This window comes from Lygodium microphyllum, chromosome 16 (genome assembly GCF_053477565.2).
Source record: "Lygodium microphyllum isolate KBCC chromosome 16, Lygodium_microphyllum_v1.1.10, whole genome shotgun sequence".
NCBI classification, from domain to species: domain Eukaryota; kingdom Viridiplantae; phylum Streptophyta; class Polypodiopsida; order Schizaeales; family Lygodiaceae; genus Lygodium; species Lygodium microphyllum.
In genome coordinates this window covers 86,408,710-86,436,509 of record NC_141150.1, presented here as the reverse complement: position 1 = coordinate 86,436,509, position 27,800 = coordinate 86,408,710, and the positions used below count along the sequence as shown (strand labels likewise).

General features: G+C 40.8%; 1 protein-coding gene across 2 annotated transcripts in view; it reads right to left on the bottom strand.

Moving 5' to 3' along the window:
* Positions 1 to 928: 928 nt before the first annotated feature.
* The window catches only part of LOC148023070 (uncharacterized), a 78,728-nt gene continuing 51,856 nt past the window's right edge, over positions 929 to 27,800 (bottom strand). For both annotated transcript variants that reach the window (XM_087696057.1, XM_087696058.1), the window contains 9 exons: positions 20,127 to 20,195; positions 19,848 to 20,015; positions 19,613 to 19,750; positions 7,396 to 7,464; positions 6,983 to 7,279; positions 3,686 to 3,841; positions 2,439 to 2,524; positions 2,214 to 2,325; positions 929 to 1,951 (listed from right to left, as the gene is read on the bottom strand). In XM_087696057.1, coding sequence (XP_087552183.1) covers positions 1,781 to 1,951; positions 2,214 to 2,325; positions 2,439 to 2,524; positions 3,686 to 3,841; positions 6,983 to 7,279; positions 7,396 to 7,464; positions 19,613 to 19,750; positions 19,848 to 20,015; positions 20,127 to 20,195 — 1,266 coding nt within the window. In that variant the 3' untranslated portion in view covers positions 929 to 1,780. The remainder of the gene's footprint in view (positions 1,952 to 2,213; positions 2,326 to 2,438; positions 2,525 to 3,685; positions 3,842 to 6,982; positions 7,280 to 7,395; positions 7,465 to 19,612; positions 19,751 to 19,847; positions 20,016 to 20,126; positions 20,196 to 27,800) is intronic.

Here is a 27,800-nt window from a genome sequence, read left to right as displayed (position 1 = left end):
CAATCACCAAGGACATCATGCAAATCTCTATAATTTCAATATGGGTATTTAAGTAGGCAAAAAGAGCTCCCTCTTAAGAAATCACAACTATAATGCATTGGGAGAGGTTGGACAATACCTCTTTACTTTGCATGGTCCTCCTAGCTTCAATCAATCTTCTTAACAAATGACATTTCCTAGAAAACGTGTATATAAGTCGTGCACATAAAATTTAAAGTTAAGCTTACCCCAAGATATAATTTAAGGAAAAATTAATGAAATGCCTCTGAATATCACAAAATTTCCCAAATGACCCTCATTTTCTCACAAATTGTCACACTAATTGTAATATAAAAATCAAGACCTACACTTTGATTTACTTATGAAAGCATGAATTCACAAGGAATCAATTTGGCACTAAGGAAAATACAAGGGCCATCTCAAAAACACGACAATAATCTAAGTTGCAAACAAAGCCTTGGAAGCTTCAACAATCTATGCAAGGTTCCTTGTTAATCAACACCAAGTGCATATTTCATAGAATACAAGCCATGCTCGCTTGAAACCTAACAAGAATATGTGATGTGAAGCCTCATATCCCAAATCACTAAATCGACGTTTGTTTGCGTGGTAGTGGTGGCCATGGTAACCATTTTTAAAATCCTTTTGCATTGCATTAAACATGTGATTGCACAAGTTAATTTACAACAAAACACAACATTCTGGACTTTCAAGTGATGCTATCCCTCCCTATTGGGCCTACTTCCGCTATGATAGGTGTCAATAAACAAAGCACCCCCGAAAAGTAGATCAACACATCTTCAATCAAAGATCACTTCTTTCCCATTTCTAAGTCCTTTTTTCAATTGCAAGCCAATCAAAGGACTTGCTTACGACTGATTTTTCACACTGCTATGCAACATCCTTTCAATAGTTTATTGAATCAAAAAATGTTACTAACATACCTACCCTAACAAAAGTCAAGATATTCCGACAAAGGTGAGTACTTATGAGGAAAAGGTTGGCAATGAAAAAAGCAAGGTGCCAATGGGGTTGTAGCTCAAGTGGTTTGAGTGTGTGGGTGTGTACATGGGTGTAAGTTCAAACTTGGGGTCACCCTTGTGACGTCACATCTTTCAAATTTTCAAGCCTCTCAGAAGAAAATGGCAAGGGAGCTTGCTCTTGTTATTTTGATCTTGTAGATAATCGGATCCTGCCTAGTGCCTTCCCCCCACGAGTGTTAAATTTTTTGCTACTTTCTGGGCTGTTGTATTACAACGGGCTCTTTTGATATAACTAAAAGTCAAGTAATGTCTTACTTCAAAGTGTTTTTTAAGCTCAAAGTTTTCTGTTTACGTGCTCAAGTTGCAATTTAGAAACCATGTCCCATCCCATTGTTGTAGAATGTCATACAGTGCAATTTCCAGGGAGCAAGTTAGGTGCCTGGCATCAGCCACCTAGCCTTGAAGAAACTTCCCGAGTCTGACAAACTAATTTTACAAGGACATCGTGTGGATGAGGAGCCCTGCATTGAAATGACCCAACCTTGGCAGTGGAGCAAAGGTAAGGTTATTGCACATTGAACTCACACTAGACTTCTCGGCTGAGCCTCTGAAGTTGGAGCAGTGTGGTTCGAAACCATGAAGATTTTACACCTGCACACTCGTGCACAGGCAGGAACAGTGTTTTCTTGTTCCTCTGCCATTTTGATATTTGATGCTGCAAGCCTTTGTACAATTTTCATGGTACTTCTCTGATACGTACTTCCAGACTGGTCTGTTAGTAGACAGCCGGACTTGTTTCACTTTTTCTTGACTATCTTGGGCTGAGTGGAGGGGCATGTAGGGGCAGGCAAGTCATTGCTGGGTGACAGTATTTGCCTAGAGTTAGTGCTCATTGCTTTGTTCTGATTATCCCAGGTTGGGCTAGTCGCTCTCAAAGGAAACCTCGGGCTTTCGACCTCTCCATCTTTCTGCTCACAGGAAAAAAGAACAAAACAACAGCACTTAGCTGAAACATTCTGAAATTGTCAGAACAGTCATGATTGTAGAAGATTCACATTGAAGATGTGTCTTCATCTGTGGCGTGTATGGAGAACGCATTACTCTCATTCTAGGTGCATCTGCATTTTTGAAGACATGCTAAATATTTTAGCTCACTCTCATGCAATCTCCTTTGCTTATGTGACTTATCAGTCTTTCTTTGTGCAGTTGGGGGGGAGAGTGATTTCCTACATTATATAATCTCTCAGCTGCGTGCATGGGAAGGAGCTGGCGAGGCATGCAATTCGTGGGTACGAACTCTGCTCGGTTTGGATTCAGCTTCTCCAATCTATGAGCACAGGACCTGCAGTGCAAGCATTTGTCCTGTCAGTTTTACATGTGTTTTTTAATTTAAAACCCTGTGGAAAAGTACAGAAGATTTTGAAGTGTTAAATTTTCAAGAAACAGGACCCTTACATGCATTTGAAACCTGGAAGGCCCTTTCCACTGAACATTGCAGTCTCTGCACGCTCAAGTTGCTGCTTTACATAGTTTTTCATCCTCTGTCCAACACAATGATACAGCCACAATACTGTTAGCTATGTCACTAATCACTTTATGCAACTGAAAACTCATTGTCACATTGTAGTCCCGATATCTTCATGCAGAGCATGCACACCCACCACCTGGAATTGTCAAATGACAACCTGAAAGTCACATCGCACCTGCACCCAGGCTGAAATATGTTTCTCCAGCTGTGGAGCACATCAAGAAACCTCAAGAGTGTTTCAACTCTGACAGTATGCCTCATGTTTTAGTGTCTTATGTTTAGGTAGATAATTGCTAAACAATAGGCTCACAAACATATAAAGAGCCAATAGCTTTAAAAATAAGCCGATAAAGATACAGGAGAAAGAGCCGATCGCTTGTGAAAGCTCACCAAGAAGCAAACTAAATACTGGGACACCTGCCTATAGCAATGGTGATAATTAAACTACAACGTTTGCTCCAACATCAAATGGTAAGGGGTCCTGCCTCAGCAGCTAGACAGATAGTTACAAAACAAATGCCGAAACCTAGACTTCACTCTGCAAAATTGATTATGGAGCTTCAACTCCCACCTAAAATGGCTTCAGGCTAGATAGCGAACCCCTGTATTCCTGCCAAACAACAAGAGGCCAGCTACACCTAGTTCTTACTTTGTCTCTTTCTCTGCATCTGAATGGAGCTTTCTATAAACTAAACTCACTGTAAGCGCGTATTGTATTGAATCGAATCATATTTGACTCATACAATTCAAGTATGATTCAAGTCCAAAGCCTCCAACACACGTGGCACTGACAAACCATGACATCTTTTAACCAACCTCACATGGTTCAAGGCCCAAATATTGTCAAATATGGTTCATCCATTTCATACATGTGTGATATGGCGCAAATATGATAAGTATGTTCAACCGACCACACAAGTATGATTGCGTGTACGTGCACACATACATTTACCCAAAAGGATTACCATTAAGATTGTAATTTGGCCATTTGAGAAAAATCCTAAACACTGGTTGACTGCGTCAAATGCTTCAAGTAAATTAGCTCTCCTTACATAAGCTTAATCATAATACAGTATGTGTACCCTTTTCTCAAATATGCAAGCTTAATCTATCACTCAAAAGAATAAAGGGAACAAATAGCAATACTCAACCAATTACTAATGAATGGCCCAACCTGAATTTCATCTTTTTCAGCTGTATTATCTTGTAGGTTACGAATCGTGTCATGGAGTTCCTTCAACTTCAGGGACAGAGGTAAGAAGTCTTCTGCCAACTTGTTGACAATTTCTGCATCTCCCTTAGGTTTGATTAAGTTCTCATGCAAAGCCTCCTGTAAAACCAAGCTGTCCATTGCTGTAAGTTGCAGCGCAAGAAAACATATTTATTTAAGCTAAAGGATAAAAAGAATGTCCAATCACATATTTTAAGCTCTCAAAAACAGCACTGCCGTTTGCATTGGCATTAAAAAATAAGAATGTCTAACAAGGACACCTGCGGAAATTCCAAGCTTTTTACATGTCAAGGCTCAAGAGACTGTCTGTGTTCCTTATACTCATTATTATAGGGGATGTAAGACCTGTTTTAAATATTTCAAATCCACAAGGATCACTAGTTCTCCTCTTTTGGGATGATTGTTGCCAGGAGACATTTTGTGTTTCATTCAGACACTCTGTAAGCAATCTGATCTTCACATCGGCCCGTTGATACTTTAAGCTTTTCAAACTGAATGATCATAAGGTGGTTCATAGTAAAACAAAGGGAAAACTAACTCACATCTGTACAGGTTAAGGTGTTCATTTCCAGACAGGCATACCCACATATGCCTACGCATGATCTGAGCTGCACAGGATCCTTAGGCACGATATCTTCCAAGCCAGGAAATGGGCAGCCACAGGGGAACCCCTGCGGAAGCCATATAGCGGCCGTATGGCTGCAGCAGGCACAGGCCATGCTGTCAGCACTAATGGCAATTGGCCGACAGGCATGAGCAGGCAGTTTTGGCTGTAGGTCAAGCAGGCAGAAGGACAATTCTTCCCTAGTCTATAAAAGCAGTTCTGGATAAGCCTCTTGCAGCACTTCACAGCAGCAAGGGCGTATTAACAGCAACTACAGTTGTGCCTGGTTCCACTACACGGAAGGTATATGTGTCCTAAGGTGGTTACAGAAGTGATGCAGCAGGTTTTCCAGCCTTGCTAGAGTTTAGAACAGCAGTCTACTGTTAGGATTGAAGCACCATTCACTCTCCTGTATCTCACATTCATTCCCACATTTTAGTGCTCCTGTGTAACAGATTTTGAGGGGAATAGATATTTTGAGGGTTATATCCAACTTTGTTTTTCTCACTCTTGTCAGAGTTTGCATACTTGGTAAGTACCTTAGAGTTGGTATCAGAACCAACTTGTGACATTCCAGTCAAGAGATGATCTGGTGAACACCAAACCTGCAAAGTTACGAGGCACTACAGAGGCTTTCCTTTGACCATCTTGTGACACACATTGGACTACATTTGGAGCAAAGAGGAGACATTCAAGGTGGAAGTCCAGATTATAGACATGGAAGCATCTTCCACTGCAAAGTGACCTATTTAGCTTAGAAGATTGATAGGATGTTCTTTCTCTACCATGGGTTATAGACATGATATTGCCCTTCTGCAAGCTACGATTGTGCATAAGACTGCAAATTGCTTAGTTGGTTTAGAATCACAAGATTGCTTCACCATACACCATTATTTTCAGAACTAAAGGCTACTGTGGCTCAACTAATGAAGCAGGCATTCCTGCCAAAAGAAAGACTAAAGATGACTCAAAAGCACCATCATAAGGAGCATATCTTCATGTCAAAGTTGGCATTCTTTTGCACAAGCAGACAGCCTTGGCTACAACACAGTTTCAAACAAAGAGGCTTATTTCTCATTTCCCATTTCATGCTTAGGTGGTTGGAGGATGCACGAAGATGCTGCTTCCACAAAGGAAAACTACAACATAACCAACATGAAATGTGCAAGGTCACTGTCACATAAAATCAGCTGCTGCCACCTCATTAGTTGGTCCAAGTAGTCGGACTTCAAGCCCCAGGGCCAGTCAAAAACCACTGGGAAGGATGGCCTAGAATGTAACCGGTCAGATGCAGGGGTTGCAGGCGCTCATGAATTCATCACATTTGCACCAGATTAACTCCACTGATAGCACTGCAGCCCAAAAGATATTTGTGGTCAGCATCACAGCCCACTCAGTATGGTTCAGTTCTCCAAATTTGGTCTAAATAGTTGCAGCAGTTTGTACCGTCATTCCAGACCATCAAAGCACCGCAGCCCTGGTGGTTGTTTCACTTCCATATTAAGATGTCTCCATTCCATTTCAGTTGCTGATTTCTTGTTATCAAGATCAATTCCACACTGAATATCACTTCCATCAGTTAGCAAGGTACTAACTGACCAAGCATTGTAGAATATATTTGGGTAAATTTGCTGTGACCCTTTGATAATCAGCTGAGCAAGTATGATTTCCACACGCAACACACTAGTTTGCATTGGGAACAATAAATCAGACTTGTGTATTTCCATCTGGTTTGTAATTGATGCAGCCAAACACAACAGGAAAGTACACTATGTTTGCAATGTAGCCTCTTGTCATGTTTGCTTTACTTTGCAATGTAGCCACTTCTCAGGTTTACTTTACAATAGATACATCTGTGCAGTGGGCATTTTGCACTTTGATTGGGCATGTGAATTCAGCAGAAGCAGAGTCCTGTGTTTGAGAAACACGACTCCATTTTTAGTCACACTTCCACTCTGGGCGTTTGTCCAGTAATGGACCCTATATGCATATTATAAATGGTCTCTCTGTACATAACTCTAACCATAGCCTGTACAAAATTCATGTTTAATTGATTCATGGTCTACATTTTTCCTGTAACTTGAGGTGAGAGTTCATTTGTCGTTTCTTTTGTCCATTCATGTGTTTCAACATCAGGAGGAAGTTAGGTCAGTGTGCATAAGTGCTTTATATTTTGCTTGGTGCAGAAGGCTGATAACTATCCGTGACCCGCTTGCCATGTGATCATGTTGCCCAAGCTATCAGGGTGCTGTCAGACATGTTCATCGTAAAGATCATGGTATGCAAAAGGTCATGACTATTTGAGATGAATCATGTTTATGAGCAGTAGAAGGCTATATTGTTGCTAGTCAAGGTATCTAAAAGTTGTATTTGAGGGTCAAGAACAGCAGAAGGCTGCATTTTCAGCTGAACATGCTTAAAGGCTGTGTGTTTGCTGCAGTAGCAAGTAAATTCCTTTGTTGGGATATACCTGTAGACAGAGTTTTTGTACAATTATTTGAGACCATTGCCTTGTTAGTTCACTGAACGTATGTGGTAATGGATATAGTCCATTGGATAGAAAAACAACCTACTCACTGTATACAACTGGGTCTAATCTGATATTACTTAAGAGAAAAGAATCGTGATCTCCTTGCCTCAAGCTCATATAATGTGTTATGGTTGTGCCCAGAGTTCTCTGCAACTGGCACCTGGCTTTCCGTCTTACTTTCTTGCCTGTGTTGATCATGTTCACTCACTGGGCTGCCTACTTGAACAGGCTGGTTGTTATCCAAACCTTCTATAACAGGAGGAGAAACTGAGCTGAGTAATTCTTGTGGATCTTTTTCTCCAGAGAGCATGCTTTGTTGTACTTCATAGCTTTTGACATCAGGAAGATTGTGCCCTGACAAAGTCAGTATACCAGTTCCAAGCATCTCCATGTCCTTGAGCAGCTGGCAAAGATAAGAACCATTTGTTAGAAGCTTTGTTAATATCTGACCGGTAAGTGCCAACAACCTCCACTTCTCAACTAGCTTGGGCTCAATGTCACAGAAATGAACATGTTTACCTTTGCTAACATCTCTTCATGCTTTTCAATCTTCTCAGCTGCTGATAAAATTCGAACTGGTGGTTCAACCTATATCCCAAGAAATAGTATCAGAGTGCATTGTGCAGACATGATCTTCAATTGTTTCTTCAAGAGCACAAATTTGGCAGGGCTGCTTGATTCAGAATTTTGCTGAATTGGAAACATGCAAGTACAGGAAGTTTATGACATAAACATGGAAGGGAAAATAACCATGTATAGAAAGCATGGTTTAGAATGCAAAGACTGTCCAGTCAAGGCAATCATTTAGCATGTGTACTTCTATTAGGCTCACCATGAAAATGAACATTGTTAATAAGTCCAACTCTCAAAATTTTCTTTTGGTTAGAGCCATTGTTTGTATTTTTTTAAACAAAAGATTAGGAGTTCCCTAGTTTGGAAGGAACTCCCCATTTAGCACAAGAAGGAATACTCAAAAAAATTAGAAGTTCCTGATCCTCAATAAGGTGAATTTGGTGACCAACAGACATGAAAGCCACAAAAACTGAATGAGTGATATTTGTCGTGCCAAGCAGTTTGTGATCCTCCATAGAATTTAGAGTGCCCTGAATCGTGTCCAGGCAAGAAAATAACCCAAAAGAAGTAAGGATCTGCATAGCACTCAAACCATCAAGAAGCTTCTTTACAAGGTACAATGAGGAAATCTAGCAGCTAGCTGCATAGAAAGATAATGCAAGAAGCCTTTAGTGCCTGCCATCCCAGTTGACATCCAAGGCACCTATAGTGGGGCAAAACAGCTGATGCTATGGGAAACTTAGTCAACAAGTCAGCAACCCATGAATGCACCCTTGTAGGTAACCCATGAAGGGTTACAAACAAAATCGGTTGCACATTTTACAGCTTTACATGACAAGCCAAATGGACAGCTTCCAATTAATCTTGCATATGCCCATTCTAATTTCTATGCACGTAAGTCAGACAGTCCCAACTACAACAGAAACTGAAAACCATTGACACCTACCCCATGTCTGAGCCCATCCCTACAGTTGATAACGGATCTTCCCAACATCACTCCGCTCTATGGGACTGGATCAATGTCCATACCAAGTCATTGTTTATCTTAGTTGGACATATTCTGTTCATGTTCATTTTCAATATCTATGCATGCTACCCAGATTTGGGAGAACTTTGCCAGCCTCTCTGAGGTCACAATTCCACCCACCATCTTGCCATGAAGATGTGGTTTCAGACTATGTTATTGTCGATTCAGATCCATCAAAGATCATATCATCTTGATGAATGAAATTTAAGATAGCTTCTTTGGGAAGGAGATTAGCTTGCAAGACATGCCAATCACCCTGCCGTGCCATCTTCCTTCTCTGATGTATGAGATCTTTTTTATTTCAGCTTGCTTGCTTCTCATCTTTCCCATAGTTTGCATTGGAAGTGTTGAGAAACCACTTCTTCAATTTACATACTTCACTTAGGGTTTCACAGTGACAACCCCAAAAAGGGCTGGTGTCCACATTTTGGCCACTTGTGGACGCCCACACACTGGTGCGCCACCCTAGACAGCTTAAGCCTATAAATAGGCAGTCACTTCATTCATTCTTCACCAACCCACCACTCTTCAGTCATTCCTTCACCCCTCTTTCTCCCTCATCAAACACCCTTCTCTTCTCTCATCAACCCCTTCCACTACCCTCACGCCCCTTCAAGAAGACATTATAGTTCGTGGCTCATGGCTGCCTTCACCCTTCCTCTTCTACTTCAAGTGCCCTGTTCCAGGATCAAGCTTTGTGTTTGGACCATCTTCCACCTAGCATCACCATCATCTACTTGGCGTCAACACCCTTCTCCTTCAAGCTCCACCTTCACCTACATTTTTCAGCCTGGAGGTCTTCTCCTTGCCTTGAGTCATCATCTCCAGCTTGGTGTCAACATCCTAGCCTCTGGCGACAATCTACATCACCAAGCGTCAATGATTTCATCACTCATCTATCACAAGGGCTGCTCGGACCTGCGTTTTTGCAGCCTCGCTCCTCCTCCATCACCTGGTGTCACTTGTGGGGCTGCTTGGACCTACGTTTTTGCAGCCTAGCCCCCCCTCCATCACCTGGTGTCACTCGTCTATCACAGGGGCTGCTGGGACTTGCATTTTTGCAACCTAGCTTCTCCTCCATCACCTGGCATCACTCATCTATCATAAAGGCTATTGGGACCTACGTTTTTGCAACCCAGATCATCTTCCATCATCTAGCATCATAATTATTCACTTGGCATCAGCATCAAGGCTACTCTCCCTACGTTTGACCACTCCGACACTCTGGGATTTGTGTTTTATTGCCAAGCTCACTCCCCGGTATCAGAGGACTACGGTTCGCTTCCACAACAGATGATGATCATCTTCCACATCTCTGACGGCATCAAAGAGCTATGGTTCGCTCCCTCAACAGCGGTCCTTCACCTTCTAGTGATTACTTTGATAGCCCACTACCCAGAAGACTGCATCATTTCGCTCCCTTTGCTGTGTAGATTTCCCACAGGTGCTGGCGCCTAATTCAAGCAGGACAATGCAGTTATCTTTTTAGCTTCGATTCCACTATATCAACTTTTCTTCTCATAGCATGATTCATTGCATCATGACTGTGTTCTTGTGTTTTTTAGTTTCTCTTCTCTCTATGTTTGTTGTACACACTATATTACTCCCCGCAAACCCTACTATCTCTTTACAGTCACTTATTTTGACATGGTATCAAAGCATACCTGTTGTTTTTAACAAGGAGGGCCTAAAGCAAGAGGACCCAACTTCTTGAAGTTCCTAATGGCATGTGGTGTAATCACCAATGCATTTGTTCTAAGGGCATCTTCGGACAGTAGGAAGAAGAAGAAGAGAGGCAAGATGAGAAGACAAATCCTAATCAGTTTCAACTTTCCAATGACATGTAGCACAATCACAACTGCAAATTTTTGCAATGACATCTTTCGGTGGTGGGGAGAAGAATGAAGAGAAGAAAACCAAGTCTAATCAATTTTGCACAAGGTTTGTGTCCTTATTTCTGAAAGGGCTAGCTTTTGAGAATCTATGCTATCACAAGCATCTACACCTTCATCAATTCTTTAAACAAAGGGAAGAAGATTTCCGCTGCCACACCTAATGAGGAGGATCTCTTAATCCATGAATTCAAGCAAGATAAGTTTCCTTTGGCCACCACTCAGCACAAGGCTAATCCTTCGCTTGTAACAATGCTAGTGCTCATATGATCCATCATTGGATCTAGCTACAGGTGTCAAAGTGCAGTGAATGCAGAATCATATGACTGGACTGAAAGAAAGAGAGGATGAAACCAGCCTTCCTTCTGTGGATGGGTGGTAATTCCCTAATTACAACTTAGTTACAGCACCAACATTTATTACAAAACTGAGAAAAGGAAATTAACTTACAATCTTGGACAATGGACACCCTGTTGGCCCTTGCGCCTTCAGTATTTATTTAACTTAATTGAAGAAGTTGATGTACGATGGGGTTCTCCCAATCTCTTTCGGTATTACAACTCCCCTGTCCAAAATGACCGACAAGTCTTCAATCTAATTTACCCCTTGATTTGAGTAGTCAATTGGCCTTCATCCACTTTCATGGAGATGGAAAATGCTCCAAATTCATTGATTTGCTAATCCCTCCACTTGAATTTGACTAAAAACAACTTCAGCCCTATTGAATCCAAGTCTTAGAGCTTCCAATTTCTGACACACTTCCCGAGGCTATTGCTAAACCCTAATTTCTGCTACAGATTAGGGTTTACAGCAGAGAAATCTGAAATTTCTCAGCCTCTGGTAATCTCAATGCTGTAATCTTCGAAGCAAGGTGTAGAAAGGCTAGGAGATGAGAGAGAATGCTGAGGAGAGAGAAAATTCAGACTTTCTTCACGAAGAACTGAAGAAAATCTGTCATTTACTATTGTTGCCCTGTCTCAACAGCTTGTAGATGCAAAGAACTAAAGAAAATCAATCTTTTAGTACTCCTACCCTATCTCAACAACCTGTAGATGCTGTCACCTGCTATTAATTGGCCTTCTCCTGCCCTTGCTTGCCTAAGAAGACCCTCCAATGGCTGCAAATTAGACCATCAACATCTCCTCCCTCTATCTTGCAAGCTGAATTGCTAAAATACCTCTCTCCAACCTCTAAAGACGTTTTTCAATCTTGCATGGGTATTTTTGACAAGTGGTAACATTCCCAAATGGTTTTTTTTAGCATTTTTCATAATTAAATATTAATTTTCTGTCTTTAAATATTAAAAATTAATCTAATAATTATTTCGATGCCCTAAAAAATAATCTGACTGGCCAATTATTAAATTGGCTTGGCAACTTCCATTCTTGAGTGTCTCTCCACCACCTTTGATCTTCAGATTGGCGTTAGGTACCATTAAACGCCACTTCTCTAGTGTCACCAAACTGACACTTATGGCCAAATGAATGATTTAGGCCAACAACTAACACCAAATACCACTAAGTACCTATACGACATAACTTATAGCAACTTTTTTCTTTGACATCCTATGATTTCCTTGGATCCCATGCTCGTAAATTTACTCTAACCCTAGTTACACCTCACATATGCAACATTTACTTAACCATGTGATTAAAAATTAATCCACATGTTAAGTGAGGTTTCAAAAATACATGTCCTCGTGACAAAGGAACACGGAGAGAAAAAAGAGATAGTAGAACATGGAAATCTGTAGTGAATGAATGTGAATAAGTAGACAAACATGTACAAAGGGCTATGGAAATATGCTAACCTAAGTCTCTCCACTTGCAAAAGCACAATCTGAATGATGTGTGACCCTCGAGCTGGGCAATATAAATAAGCAGCCAAGAAAACAATAAAATAATCAAGTCATTCAGCTTGAAACTGGCCAACAAGTTGCATGCACAAAAAATAATAAAATAATTTTAAAAACCATGACTGCTGCCTGCATGCTATGTGGCACCTGCCTGACTCCCCAAACTGCTCCAACACTGCCCATCATCCCCAAAATATTTGCAAACATGTTAGTGACTACGCGTACACAATCCAACCTACTTAGAAATGCATGAATTTGCCCTAAAAAAACTGTATAGTGCATGTGCCCATCCAAGTGATGATCAAATCTCTAACACCCCCTCTCAAATCTGAATGGAACATAAGGCTCGTGGATCTAGAGTTTTATCAAAGAATAGCCTAGGGAAAAGCCTTCGTAAACAAGTCTACCAAATTACCCTTCATCTTGTAGTACACCACATCAATAGTCTCATCCAAGTACACCACATCAATAATCTCATCCAAGATCTTCTGTCAAATAAAATGTCATTGAATCTCAATGTGCTTCAACCTAGCTTGGAATATGGGATTCTCTACCAAAGCAATGCAACTCTCATTGTTGTAATAAAGTGTAGTAGGAATTATCTAAGGACAGTCAAGCTCTCCTAACAACCTCTGAAACCATAGTCTCACATGTGGTAGAAGATGCCGCTCTATACTCTGCCTCTGTAGATGATAGGGCAACTATGAGCTACTTTCTACTACTCCAAGAGATAGCACCAACACCCAAAGTAAAGTAATAATTGGTTGTTGACCGCCAGCAATCAACATTTCCAATCTAGTCTGAATCTGTCTAGCTTTGTAGAACAAAGGTTAAATCTCTTGAACCTACTAAATAATAAATACCTAGGTCGAGGGTCCCTCTCAGGAATTGCAAAATCCACATAGCAACCTACCCATGAACCAACTTCAGTTCGCTCATGAACCCTACGAGCAAACAACAAGGAAGCACAAATCAATATGTTTTTCCCCTTTTGTTGAGAAGATTGACCTATCAATGCCTCCATATTGGAAGCATTCTCACCTTTGAGTTGTTTCTCCTAATCCAAGACCGCCAAAACCAACTCCTTCCACTTAAGGGTGTCTATCCACCCTCAAGCAATCAAGGAGTAAAATGCACAAAATCGGGGTGATCACTCCGAGATAAGAGTTATAGCCATGTCCTTTGAGGTAATCACCTTCCCTTCATTCTAGACCTACATCTACATTGGCCAAAGCTCATTTGCATGCTCCCACGTGGAAACAAATTTAGATAGGTTCAACATCTGCAAATATGCACCTCCAAAGACACTCAGATCATCACCGTCATCCGATTGTGCAACTGATCCAATTCCAACTGTATCTCCCAAGCAACAGTCACATACTCTATGTGGGCTATCATAGAGAAGGTGCAAGAGAAAAATAAAAACGATCAGATGGTGTTGAGAAACCACTTCTTCAACTTACACACTTCATTTAGGGTTTCGCAATGACAGTCCCAAAAAGGGCATGTCCACATTTTGGCCACTTTTTTCAATGGGCGCCCGCACAGTGGTACGCCACCCTGGACAACTTATGTCTATGAATAGACAGTCACTTCATTCATTCTTCACCACCCCACCACTCTTCAATCATTCTTCACCACCTTCTTCAGTCACCACCACCACTTCCTTCTCCCACCAACCCCTTCCACTGCCCTCACACCCCTTCAAGAGGACATTGCGGTTCGTGGCTCATGGCTACCTTCACCCTTCCTCTTTTGCTTCGAGCACCATGTTCCAACATCAGGCTTTGCGTTTGGAGGATCTTCCATCTAGCGTCACCATCATCTACTTGGTGTCAGCACCCTTTTCCATCAAGCTCCACCTTCACCTGCGTTTTTCAATGTGGAGATCTTCTCCTTGTCTGGCGTCAGCATCCTAGCCTCTAGAAACAATCTACATAACCGAGCATCAATGACTTCATCACTCATCTACCAGAGGGGTTGTTGGGACCTGCGTTTTTGCAACCTAGCTTCTCCTCCATCACCTAGTAGTACTCATTTGTTACAAAGGCTGCTCAAACCTGCATTTTTGCACCCCGCCTCATCTTCCATCATCTAGCGCTCCACCTTCACCTGCGTTTTTCAATCTGAAGGTCTTCTCCTTGCCTAGAGTCATCATCTCCAACTTAGTGTCAACATCCTAGCCTCTGGTAACAATCTACATCATCGAGAGTCAACGATTTCATCACTCATCTATCACAGGGACTGTTGGGACCTACGTTTTTGCAGCTTGGCTCCTCCTCCATCACCTGGTGTCACTCGTCTATCACAGGGGCTATTGGGACTTGCATTTTTGTAGCCTACCTTCTCCTCCATCACCTGGCATCACTCGTCTGTCACAGAGGCTACTAGGACCTACGTTTTAGCAGCCCAAATCATCTTCCATCATCCAACATCATCATTATCCACTTGGTGTCAACATCTAGGCTGCTCTCCCTACGTTTGACCACTCCGACACTCTAGGATTTGTTTTGTTGCCCACATTACTCCCCGACATTAGAGGACTATGGTTTGCTTCCTCAACAACTAATTATCATCTTCCACATCTCCGACGGCATCAGAGGACTGCAGTTCACTCCCTCAACAATTGTCCTTCACCTTCCAATGATTACTTCAAAAGCCCACTACCGGAAGGATTACGTTTCACTCCCTTCACTGTGTAAATTCCCACAAGTGTTGCCTTCAAATAGGGCAGTGCAGTTATCTTTTGGGCTTCGGCTCTGCTATATCAGCTTTTCTTCTCATAGCATGATTCAACACATCATCAACATGCTCTTCTTGTATTTCTAAGTTTCTCTTCTCTCAATGTTTGCCATACACACACTGTCACTCCCCGCAAACCCTACTGTCTCTCTGCATTATCGCTTATTTTGACATGGTATCAGAGCATACCTATTATTTTTTACAAATGGGGGCATTCAGTTTGTCCCAAGTGCATGTATCTTCGCCAACTCAACTTTCTTATCAAAAGAAAGCTTGGATAAATCACGCACTGAAGGATGGTCTATGGTGTCAATCACAAGCTCCGCCAAATCATATGACTCCAAGATGGCAAGCATCATTACCCACTAGATGCGGTAATTCTTTCCATCGAGCTTCTAATCTTGAGAAGAGCTAGTAACATGGGGACCTTATGGTCCATTATAGCCTCAAACTCCACGTCGAGCTCAAAAGACATTGTAACGTGAATAACTTGTACAAAACAAGGGGCAACCCCCTCTGACTCTAAAAATGTAGCTTGCTAATGCTTCCTCCACTCGTCCCAAACCTATTTCAACTACTGCTAGAGGTGATGAAAACTCAAAATCTACAGCAAAAGGCTGAAAATGCACCCATTTCTCCTTCACAAACAATAAAAACATGCAAAAAATCAGTAACTTTCTTGGTTTCCCACACTTCCATGCTCGTCTCAACCTTGCATCAACGCACAACCTTCCCACTCGCCTTCAAACATTGAAAATGCAGTTTTTTGTCACACTGAAATCTCCTCTTTTGGTCTACTCATGACCAATCAGCCCTTCTACGCTGCTCTGATACCATGTCAAACTGTAGCAAATGTGGAAATGTATGACCTTTCCTCATTTCCCACACTTCTCTACTCATCTCAGCCTTTGCTGCTGGCCTTCTATGAGGGAAGATGTCCAAAGGATGTGTTGCTAAAGAGTCCTCGTGCGACTCAAATATTGAGCAACAAGGCCTAGTTACTTAAGGGCTTGTCAAAACTGGTATGTTGTCCAAATCTCTGTCAATATCACCTCCTTCTGAGTAATACTAACTACTTTGTGAAGGTAGTACGTATGGGATGCATAAGATTGGCAATGCAACTAAGTGACCCTTTTAGGTTTTATTTTTTTCCTTTGGTCAACTTCTTTCATGAAGTTCCTATGCATACGCTGCAGTTTCTTGCTAACTTTTTTTTTTTTTTTTGGGCGGGGGGCGGGGCGGGGGGGGGGGGGGGGGGGGGGGGGGGGGCGGGGGCGGGGGGGGGCGGGGTTCTCTTAATTTTCAACTACTAGAAGGATAAATTTCATTTATTAAGGGGGAAGAGCCAAGAAGTTTACTAAAGATGCAGCTGACCACGATAGGCTAACATGGTTTGGGAATGCATCTCAAAATGATCACAATTTTGTTCTGGCCTTTCCAAGTGATTCTGAATCATAACTTTTTCTCCAATTTTTCACATCATCATGAGATGGCTCCTAACATGCTTTGATCTTGGACCAACTCTCAACATGCTTTGGTTTTGCCCCGACTCAGACACTTTATAGATCACCTATCTAACAACGTAACATACCAATTTACCACAAATTTTCTAAAATTGGTAGAGACATTCAGGCTAGCTCATTCTGGTTAGTTTGTAGCATGTGCAAGCCATTGGACTCTTTGGATTGATTTTACACCAAGCATTAGTCAGCATTCTTACTGGATGTGTTATCCATTATTTTTAATTATAAGCCTTTTGCATTAACACACACACACACACACTCTCTCTCTCTCTCTCTCTCTCTCTCTCTCCCCCCCCGTGAAGAAGTTTAAATTAATATATAGAAATATTTGCATCAAGCCTTCTAGCCAACCAAGCACAATTTGGCAACTCAGCATTTTTGTGGTAAATTTCATTGGCTGACAGTTTTAAAGAGTCCTCTAGTTTCACAAAAGCCCAATCCAACCACGATGATGAGTACTAAAAAGTAGGGAAGGGAGAATGCCTCCGAAGCTGGTCCTCCAAGGTCAACCAAATCAGCCTCTAACCTGAGGCACCCAGAAGTACTGAGGAATATGGCAGAAAGAATAAACCCTAGACTATAACCTGGAATAACAATAACTTGAATAGTCTTCAAGCCCAATATTGCCATCCAATTGAATTTATCTCTTTGCATGTGCTTGTCAAGCCAATCGAGCAACCCAGATGTGACCACAACTCTGCTTGTAAGAAATTAGCTTCCTTTTTGGAATTAGGAGGGCACCAAACAGTGAAGTAAAAAATCTTGTGCCATAAGGCAATCAAGTGGGTAAGAAGAAAAGACTTTGAAGTTCTGAATGGTTGTGTCAAATTCAAAACATTCCACCATGAGGCCTAAAAAGTAGTGCACCCATGTGAACTGCCAATATCCTCAAGAAAAGACCTGGAAATGTCTGTCCAAGGACGATGTTGAACACATAAAGATTGCGAGAGGGCAAACCAAATGGCCATCATCTGAATTTTGACATCCAACAAGGCAGCACCTCCCAACCATTTTGGCATAGTAACATGTTGTCACAATATCCACACTTAACCCAACCAATGTCCTTGCCTTTTCCATAGCATAAAGCAAATTGGCTGCACTAATTCTTGAAATGACTTTTGTGTCCAAGGAAGCAAAGGCAAGAAATATGAGATCGTCTTAATCATGATTGTTTGTGCAACTTTCAATCGCACATGTAAAGGCCAACCCTAGAATTTCCAATACATAAATTTATCATGAATACGTGAAGACATGCAATCAAACAAAGCAAGAGGAGCGACATCCACCCCAATGGAATAATCCAAGTGTTGAGTTGTCTCTCCTCGAGAAACAACCCCTTCTTGCCAACCCAAAGCATGCAAATCGCTCTCTATACAATTCATTAGTGTGGATTTCTATGCATTGTTATACAAGCTCGAGGCGAGACCAAATAGGCTTTAAACAATCATTTGCCCCATCCAAATTGGACCTCTCAGCCTTAAGAACATAAATGAATCATTGGCAAGAGATTGCCCCAAAAGTTTAGTTTAGCTCCACTTGGAAGAGCTAGTCCAATAATCTCACTAACAATAGACAACTTATCCGACAAGGAGAGCATCAGACGAGTCACTAATGCAAATAGCAAGGGACTAAGGAGCATCCCTGATGAAGGGAATGAGATAGAGCAACCTCTTTAGTCACTCCCCCATTTAGCACTATGCGTTCCACTACATTAGTGTTGACGGTATCTATAAGAGAGGTCATTCTAGGACCAAAACCCACGGTAGACATTAATCATAGAACAAAGGACCAGCCAACACAATCAAAGGCCTTTTCAATATCCAATTGAATCATAGCAACTTCCTCTCCAAATGCTGTGTGTGCACATGTGAACATGTGCATATGCGCACATGCATATGCATGTATGTGTTAGGACATACATTTTTTGGAGCTATCCTCATTCTTAGGAGCTTAACTTCTTCTCTCAGACTTGTTTCCATCTTTTGGACCTGGCAGTTGTTTTAGGTCTTTGGGTCTGTTCTAGTTAAATTGAAGTTTATGCCACTTTCCTTACTTGGGTGCAGTTTCGGACACTGTGGACACATATGGAACTTCACAACTTGGCTACCTTTAAGGCTATTGTTCCTGATGGGTAAACTTACTTAAAACCTCTATATCAATGTCTTTCTAACAGCCTTCTCAGCCAAAAATTGGATGGACCTCAATGTGATCTTTTTCATTAGTGCTTTTGAGCTTTTTCAGCTGTACTATTTGTCCAACAAACAAAGAAATATGTGTATAAGCAAAATGGACTTCAAGATGTCCACAAACAAGTGCATGGCCTTTATGTATTGTCCTCTAGAATGAATGCAGACAGTATCAACCAGTGCCCCGGTAACATTCAAGTACTTCCAAATCATTCTTACATGTATTTGCTGGGGTGGGCTATGAGATTGGTGCCAAGGTCCTAAAGTAGGGAGTCTAATGATGACTCTAGGGTGCTTGAAGACTATTAACTGAACACCAGAAAAGCCTGGTTATACGTGTGTAGTAGCTGGATACTAAACTCTGGCATTGCATTGCACCATGGTAGTTTGTACAAGCTTTACAAAATGATGGTCAGAATATGCTGGAAATTCATAATGCTTCACCAAAATGGTTGTTGCTAGTTGCACAGAAGATGCACTCTTTTTTAAGGCCATCAAGAAACGTACAGGGCTTCATAGAGTCACTTATATGCACATTTACTAATCCAATCAGCAGCCCTTTTCCATTCTGGTCCTGTATTTATCAGCACTAAAAACCCCTGGGAATTTTATTTGGCATTGACAAAGCATCACATGATTTTCTTTGTCACTTCATGTGGAGACAACATGAGGGTTGTTTCCATACCTGTTACCATCTCCTGCCCTCTAGCAAAGTGCCATGATTTGTAAACTCTGTAAGAGAGAACTTCTTTACTGGACAATGATTTTGGTGGAAGATGACCATGGTGATGGCATTGGCATTGACAATGGAGATCGCAGTGTGCTGAAATGGTGGGGTTGGTGATGGTGATGGCTTGAAGGTGTAATCATGACTGCGACGGCACTGTGAGAAAGAATAACAATGTCACAGAGCCAAGTCCCAGAACTGTGAAGCCAACCTGCTTTGCCAATGTTGATGCATCAGGAGATGAATGTGTTTCAAGTGTTTGCTCCTTGCTCCTCCTCTTTTTTAGCTCTAATATAGAAGCCCTTAAGGCTTGTAAACCAGCAGCATCAGCTTTTGTAGCCAGTAAGGCCTGTATCATGCAGGAGCACAAGTAAGAAAAGTCAATATACGACAATGAAATTAGCTCAAACACTATACTTGCCAAGCACTGCTCCTATTAGATGCACCTCCATTTGTAAAAGCGTATCAGCATACTCCATCATTCGATCTGCATGCTCATTAATAGCTGCTTTCATTTCATCAAGTCCTTGTGATGATTCTTGCACAGTTGCAGCTGGTTGTGTGAAATTCTCTAACCTTTTACTTATCAAAACATTCAGATCACTTCGCTCTTCCTATACCATAGCAATTATCCAAAGGTTCCACATGAAAAAGAATTCAGAATGAGTGAATACTTTCTAGATTAGAAGAAGAGAAGGTGAAGCAATATATTGCTCTATACTTACCAAGTTCTTCATTTTGTCATTCAGATTATCCATTTCAAGCATCATAGTTTTGTACATCTCTTGAAAAACCTGGTTCAAGAGACAAGCCAACAAGTAATTGAGTATTTCAAAAAGAACAGGAACAGGAGACAGAAAAGAGAAACCCAGTTCTCAAGTTAACCATGTAACAATCAAAAATTCTGCAGGAGATATGTCGACAAGAATTCCTTTTAGTAAGCTAATAAAAATATATTTCTAGACTCGAAATATGTGAATGAAACAATAGAATGCTTATTCAAAAAACCATTTATTACTTGATGTTAACATTCATATGGATCGTAAATTTTAAAGGAACCGTCACCTAGCAGTGTAGTTTGAGACAAAGCAACTTTTCTGGCTCAACTTCTTGTCAAAATGAGCACTTCTATTTGGCAGCATATGGTTCCATAGCCAAAGGCACTCATCCAATGCTATGCAGTAGGAGCAACACAGTGATGCCAATGGAAATCAAAGAGTGCAAGAGAGAAAATATGAACTTGGGTTATGAACATAAACTGTTCCCCTGTCACAAAGTGTTGTGCTTCCCATGCTAGTAGAAGGCAACCCACCTAACAGTGCTTTTAGTTTAGCATCTGGAAAATAGGTAAGTAGAAAAAGTTCCAGGCTCATATATTGCAGGGACGACCCCTACCCACTCCATTACAGCAAAGCACGTATCACTGAAATGGCAGACGAATCTCGCTACAGATGTCTCCATGTGTTGATTCCAAAAGCACTTATCACTGAAATGGCAAACAAATCTCGCTACAGACGTCTCCATGTGTTGATTCCAAAAGCCAATTGGATGTCATTGGAAATGCCAAGCTTTCTCATGAAGAAGGTCACTTGCTGTTTGTGAAAGAGCGCTTCACTCTTCACTCCAGATAAGTATTCTCTCAAGAGTTGCAATAGCAGTCTTCCAGGCTGTGTTTTATGATTCTCACCAGCAAAGCCTCAACAATTTTGAGGACAATTGAAACCAGCCTTCCTCCTCAGATAGGGTGGTAAATAACTTGATTAAGCACTATTTATAGCAATTAACAAATTCACAAAACTAAAATGCACACTTAACCATATAATCTTGGACATTGGACACCTTATTGGCCCCAAAACTGGCACCTCTTTCAGTACTTATTTAGCTTAATTGAAGAAGAAGTCGATGTATAATGAGATTCTCCCAATCCCTTTCCGTATTCCAACTTCCCTTGATGTCCAAAATGACTAGTAAGTCTTCAATCTGATTTGCCCCTTGATTCGGGCAGTCAATTGGCATTCACCTGCTTTGATGGAGATGGAAAATGCCCCAAATTCATTAATTTGTTGGTCCCTCCACTTGAATTTGACTAAAAACAGCTTCAATCCTATTGAATCCAAGTCTTGGAGCTTCCAATTTCTGGCACGCTTCCCAAGGTTGCTGCTAAACCCTAATTTCTACTACAGATTAGGGTTTACAACAGAGAAATCTGAAATTCCTCAACCTCTAGTAATCTCAATGTTGTAATCTTTGGAGCAAGGCTATAGAAAGGCTAGGAGATGAGAAAGAATGCTGAGCAGAGAGAAAATTCACCCTTTCTTTGTGACGAACTAAAGAAAATCTGTCATTTACCGTTGTTGCCCTGTCATCTCAATAGCTTGTAGATGCAAAGAACTGAAGAAAATCCATCGTTTACTGCTACCGCCCCATCTCAACAGCCTGTAGATGTTGTTACCTGCTATTGATTAGTCTTCTCCTACCCCTGGCTGCCTCAGAAGGTCCTCCAATTGCTGCAAATCAGACCAGCAACATCTCTTCCCTCTCTCTTGCAGGCAGAATACACTAAAATGCCTCTCTCCAACCTCTAAAGACGCTTTTCAGTCTTGCATGGGCATTTTTGACAAGTGACAACTTCCCAAATGGTTTCTCCAGCATTATCAATAATTAAATATTAATTTTCAATCTTTAAATACTGAAAATTAATCTAATAATTATTTCAGTGCCCTGAAAAATAATTTAGCTGGCCAATTATTAAATTGGCTTGGCAACTTCCATTGTTGAGTGTCTCTGCACCATCTTTGACCATCAGATTGGCGTTAGGTACCATTAAACGCTACTTCTCTAGTGTCACCAACTGACACTTATGGCCAAATGAATGATTTAGGCCAACAACTAGCACCAGATACCACCAAGTACCCCTGTGGCATAACTTATAGCAACTTTTGCCATTGACATCCCGTGATTTCCTCGGGTCCCAAGCTCGTAAATTTACTCTAACCCCAGTTGCACCTCACATGTTCAACATTTACTTAACCATGTGATTAAAAATTAATCAACATGACCTTTGAAAGGGCCAAACACAATAGCCTAGAGCAGCCATCAAGCTAAATTAGCTGTGTTTTAGCAGTTGGACAAGTCTGCGCAATTGAGATGATGACATGGTAGCAAGCTAGAGCTATGTTTGGCACAAGAACAACAATATGGACCAGCTGAGCAGCAATTTGGCATCATCTAGAACAGCCAAAAAGTAGCGATCCATTTTGAGGCAAGGTAACAGCATGCAGCAGCAGATACATTGGCTGGGGCAGCAGGGTCGATCACTAGGACAGCAATAACAACATTCCAACTGTAGTAAGGTTAGGGATAAAGAACATAGGGTGCAGTAGCATGGTGATCATTGAAGCCTATGCATGTTTCTTTGCACAACTAGAATAGCTTGCAAGCAAAATAAACGCTGAATCTTGATCACACCAGCATGTGAATTTATTCCTACCTCTAGGCATGACAAACATTGCATTAGTAGTTCGAGAAACAACAAGACCTTGGGATTTATAATTGTGAAGGTTAGAATGTGGAAACCTTCAATTTAATAGCCAAAAGATTAGTTAGAACATGAGAAGAGAGTTTGAACTTTGGGCCAAATTTTTGGGCCTCCTATTAATATTTCAGTATCAAAAAATCAGCATGGCATTTTTGTATGTCAGATAGAAAAGTAGGGAATTGCCTTTTCAAGCTGTTCCTTCCCATTTGAATTGCAATCTGGACAGCCATTCTAGGCTGTATGCAAGCTGGGAGAGGCCATTCAAATGTAGAAGAGGAGATTCCTGGCTATGAAGGGCTGAGGAACAACATCATAACTTGCAATTCAACCATCATGTTATCAGGGAATGAATCATGATCAGCTAAACAGCATCATGCCAAATGGGACAACATCGATTTGCTGATTTGGATGAGATTAGGTTTTTGTGACACTCTCTCCTCTTCTTTGACATTGATTTGCTAATTTGGATCAAATCATGGTGGAGGTGAATTGGGTGGTCGGCCTCTATTGACTCCAAAGACAACATCAAAGGACAAAAGTCAAGAATCTCTCTTAACAAAAGTACTCAAATCAACACCAAAGAAAACAAAACAAGGTTGCCTATATCACTTTTTCTTGCATTGAGGGCTCAATCCAAACTTTAAGCAGTTCAAAATTTCAGATTTACAAGTTTCCTTATTTTTAGGAGATGTAGCCGCTACAGGGTAGCAAGTATTGCTGCAGAGACTGCAGGTAGCAAACCGTCTCTTTTAATTCCAAATATATATTCAACCTGGAAATGCATATATTTTAGCATACTCTTCCCTCATAAACGCTACAAAGCTCCAAAACTCGCTGTAGGGTGGTCAATCCTGCTGCAGATACTGCAAGATTGCAAGTAGTGAACCACCTCTTTTAATTCAAGATCTGTATATCAGCGTTAAAAACATGTATTTAAGCATACTCCTCTCTCATAAAACACTGCAAGGCTTCAAATCCTGTCATACGGCTGCCACTACAAAATTACAAATATCCCTACAGAAATTGCACACCAATCCCTCAAACATTGAAATTCTCATTTTCCTTTTCTTGCTGATGAGAAACCTCTAATGCATGACATACACTATCAACAACAAAGATAGAAACAACCTTCTTGCTATCTCTCTCCCCAATAACAACATCTCAAACAAAAGACTACACTCAACATGCTTCCTATAGCATGAGAAAGGGAAAGAGAAGTTGAAAGCAAACCCTCATTGTCATAGTCAGAGAATAGAGAAATTGCAACAGCAGATTTCATCCCACAACTCTATTCTTCAACACATCGCCATCAAGCTCTGAAACCACACAAGCTTTAATCACCTGTTACAAGTCTTTCTCTCCTTACATTGTGTTTTTTACTCTTCTCACATCTCCCATGTTTTTCCTCTTCACAAAGGTTCCTTTCCCTTGCCAAATGGCAAACATGCCATTGAAAACTTAAAATTCCGCTCAAGGTCATAAATACCACAGCAAGACCACAAATCCTATCAAGAGGACCGCACTTTTTGCAGCAGGAATGCACTTCAAAAACTAAGTGGAAAAAACACATGGCAAACATGCGGGTTACCACTTGAGACTTTATCACCAAGAGGTAATACTTTTTACAGTTACTTTTCTTATTTACTTATATAAATATTTTATTTTTCTTTTCTTTTGTTGCTATTGCTTCTTACCCCCTAAGTTCTCTTGGAATAAGCCAAGATCTTTGCATGGCCAAAAAAGGCAGCCATTGGAACAAATTGGACTAATGGTTTGTCTGAGCCTTAGGACCGGTTCCATATTGAATGGGCAATGAAGAATAGAATGCCAATGGTTTGGGACTGTGTGCTTAGCCATTGGAGATGGTGCAAGACAATGAGTCTGGCCAAGACAGAAGATGCACGTGTGAGAATGCTCACGGAATAAAAGTCACCGTAGCTGAGCCACATTACACTTTTTGATATGGTCACAATGATAAAAGTTGCTCAGAACAACTTGAGGAATCCAGGGGTCACCATCCCTAAAATTTAGGAAGTTACTATTTTTGGACCCCAGAATCTGTTCACGTCATTATCTTCGTTTTTGCACGAAGATTAATTGTTCGGTTTGTGCCGAGGTCAAATTTTGCACCGATCATGGAGAATTTTAAACCAGAAGGTTTAAACGGGAAATTTGTTACATGTATGCGATGTGGCACAAATTCCCAAAAGAGAGAGAGAGAGAGAGAGAGAGAGAAAGAGAGAGAGAGAGAGTATTATAAAAAACGTAATAGGCAAAAGGGGCAGATGGGAAGAATAAAGTTTTGAGAAGCTGAGAGCAGATTGCTGCAAGAAAATCAGTCATAGAGAGTGCTTCTACGTCTCTGACTCAAGTACGAAGGTAGAGCTTGCTCCCTTTGATCAACTCTCTCTCTATTCTCAAAGGAAATGCTTCGCATGATGGGCTGATTCCATCGAAGGACATGATGAACAATAAGAACAGTGAATTCTGCACATGTTGGACAGTAAGAATAGTGTGTTGGACAATAAGAACATTGACTTTGGACATGCTGGATAATAAGAACAATGAATTCAGAGATCTGCAGACTACAATTCTGCACAGGAATCATTGAGTTTTGGTCGCAGAAAATGCTTTCCTAAAAGGGATGTTGATCTGGACATGTTGTATTGTTCTTGTGCAGCTGAGATTTACTCAAAAGAGATGAAAACCAACTATTCACAAGTTATGTATTTTGGAACATTATCGTTTTTATAATTTTCCATCTTTTAATTGATAAAGACATACCGAGAGGAGCACCAATCTTCGAGGCCAATCTGGTGTTGAGCGAGAAAGTGAGGTCTCTGCTTATGTGTGTGTGTGTGTGTGTAAAGACCAAGTATTAATTGAAGGAACTACTGCTTTATGTGAGTCATAGACCGGTTTTAGACTTCCATCCATTAACATGACTATCGTTGTAGGAAAGCATTGAAAAGGCAAACGAATGGCATTTACACTACTTGTCCAATTTGTCCACATGCGGTGACATGTCCACAGTTAAGCATTTTCACACACCATGATTAGCCTACCCCCCTCGTTTGAAACACAAAGTGTGAACAAACCTTTATTTGAAAATCCAAACCACATCTAGCAAAGACATGATTTAACCTCCAAAATCTCGTCAATCAAGGCACCTAGGCACAAAACTCCTCATAACTTTTGGTCTGTAACTTAAATTGTTGAGCTTTTGATTCCAAACTACAACTTGTCAAAACACATCAGAATCAAATTCCAAAGATTTCAGGCCCAAAAAACCTCTGCACAGTCTGCAATCCCAAACATTAAACTTCTAGAGCACATATCTTTGGTGGGATCTTCACTAGGTGTGAAAGTACACTTTCAGCATGTTGTCCATCATTTGAGACCCTCCGATTAACACCAAATTTCAGAATACCAAAACTGTCCAAAACTACTAACCATAACAATCTATTCCATGACTTGTATATATACTACTAGCAGCATCCGTATTTACATGATTTTGCAAATATATTTCTTAAGATGAAACCCGTTCATTCTTCTTTTATGAACTGTCTCATCTATTGAGCTAAAACTGCATTAGTTTGACTCAAACAACTCCAAAACACACTTAATTAATGAAGAAACCATTTTTTTTAATGTGATCCTAGAGAATTATTGTGTCCCACATGCAGAACCCTAATTTGGGTGCCCCAAACTTTCTATAAATAGACATGCATCCCACCACTTTCAGTAATCATTTACTTCATTATTCATTGTGTTCACTGTCTTTGAGTTACCCTAACTCTAACTGTGTTCTGTGTTTATCCGTCTCTATCTTGTCGTACAAATTGGTTTTGTGTCTTCTACATTTAGAGCATTTCTTCACATGGTTTGATCGAAAAGCTCATCCATAAAAGCAAAAACAACAAAAGGGTCAGATGACTTTGAACACATTCACACCACTACTCCAGTCTCCATGGCCAAACATAGACAAAAATAACCAAGAGTAGGCCTCCCAGCTTGCTTCTGCCCGATTTGACATGGCTGGAGAACCATCGGACTACCATGGAGTCCACAAACCATATCAGATTTTTGCCACTAAGTATGATCTTATTCTTATGCATAGGGTCAATAAGAGATTGAAGGTAAGCATGAGTTTTCTCCTTTAGATTCAATGCATAGCACTAACGATCTTGCAGGACCATTGAAATCAACACTACAGCTTGGCTGTCCACAAGTAGAACCTAGCTCGGATTTTCCACAGTACATCTTTTCTCCAATGCCAAGTACGAACCCCATTATTTCATATTCTATACCAACTAAATTTGTATTTTCTATTGGTTCGGGGGATCCTCATCAAGAATGAACTCTTCAAAACAACCTTTGGTTTCTGAGTAAGGAGAAAGACATGTATTTATTTATGAACTCGAAAATAGGTTAGAAGTTGAAAGAAAAACTTGTTAATATTCATTCCCTTCCTTTTTTTTTCAAATGATTTTATCTCTCATGGTCAATTTGGAGTAGGTGCAGCTTCATCTAATGCATTTAATGGACAAAAGGAACCACCCATGTTTCCCACAACAATATCCATCACAAATCCATTTGGGCTCCCACCCATCCCTCCCTCATTTTCCGTTGTACCTTCCTTTCCGCTTCCATTAACTGCATCCCATAATCCACCACACATCACAATGGGGGATTCTACACATTTAGGCACAGCCTTTAAGAGCTATATACAGGTTTCCAAGTGGTTTACCTATCACAGAGACTCGACCTTCCACACACACTCTATTGAGTTATCCCTCTGGAAGTACATCCCAAACATACTCAAGTGTGGATCATTTGGTACCACAGTTTGCCTCTATGG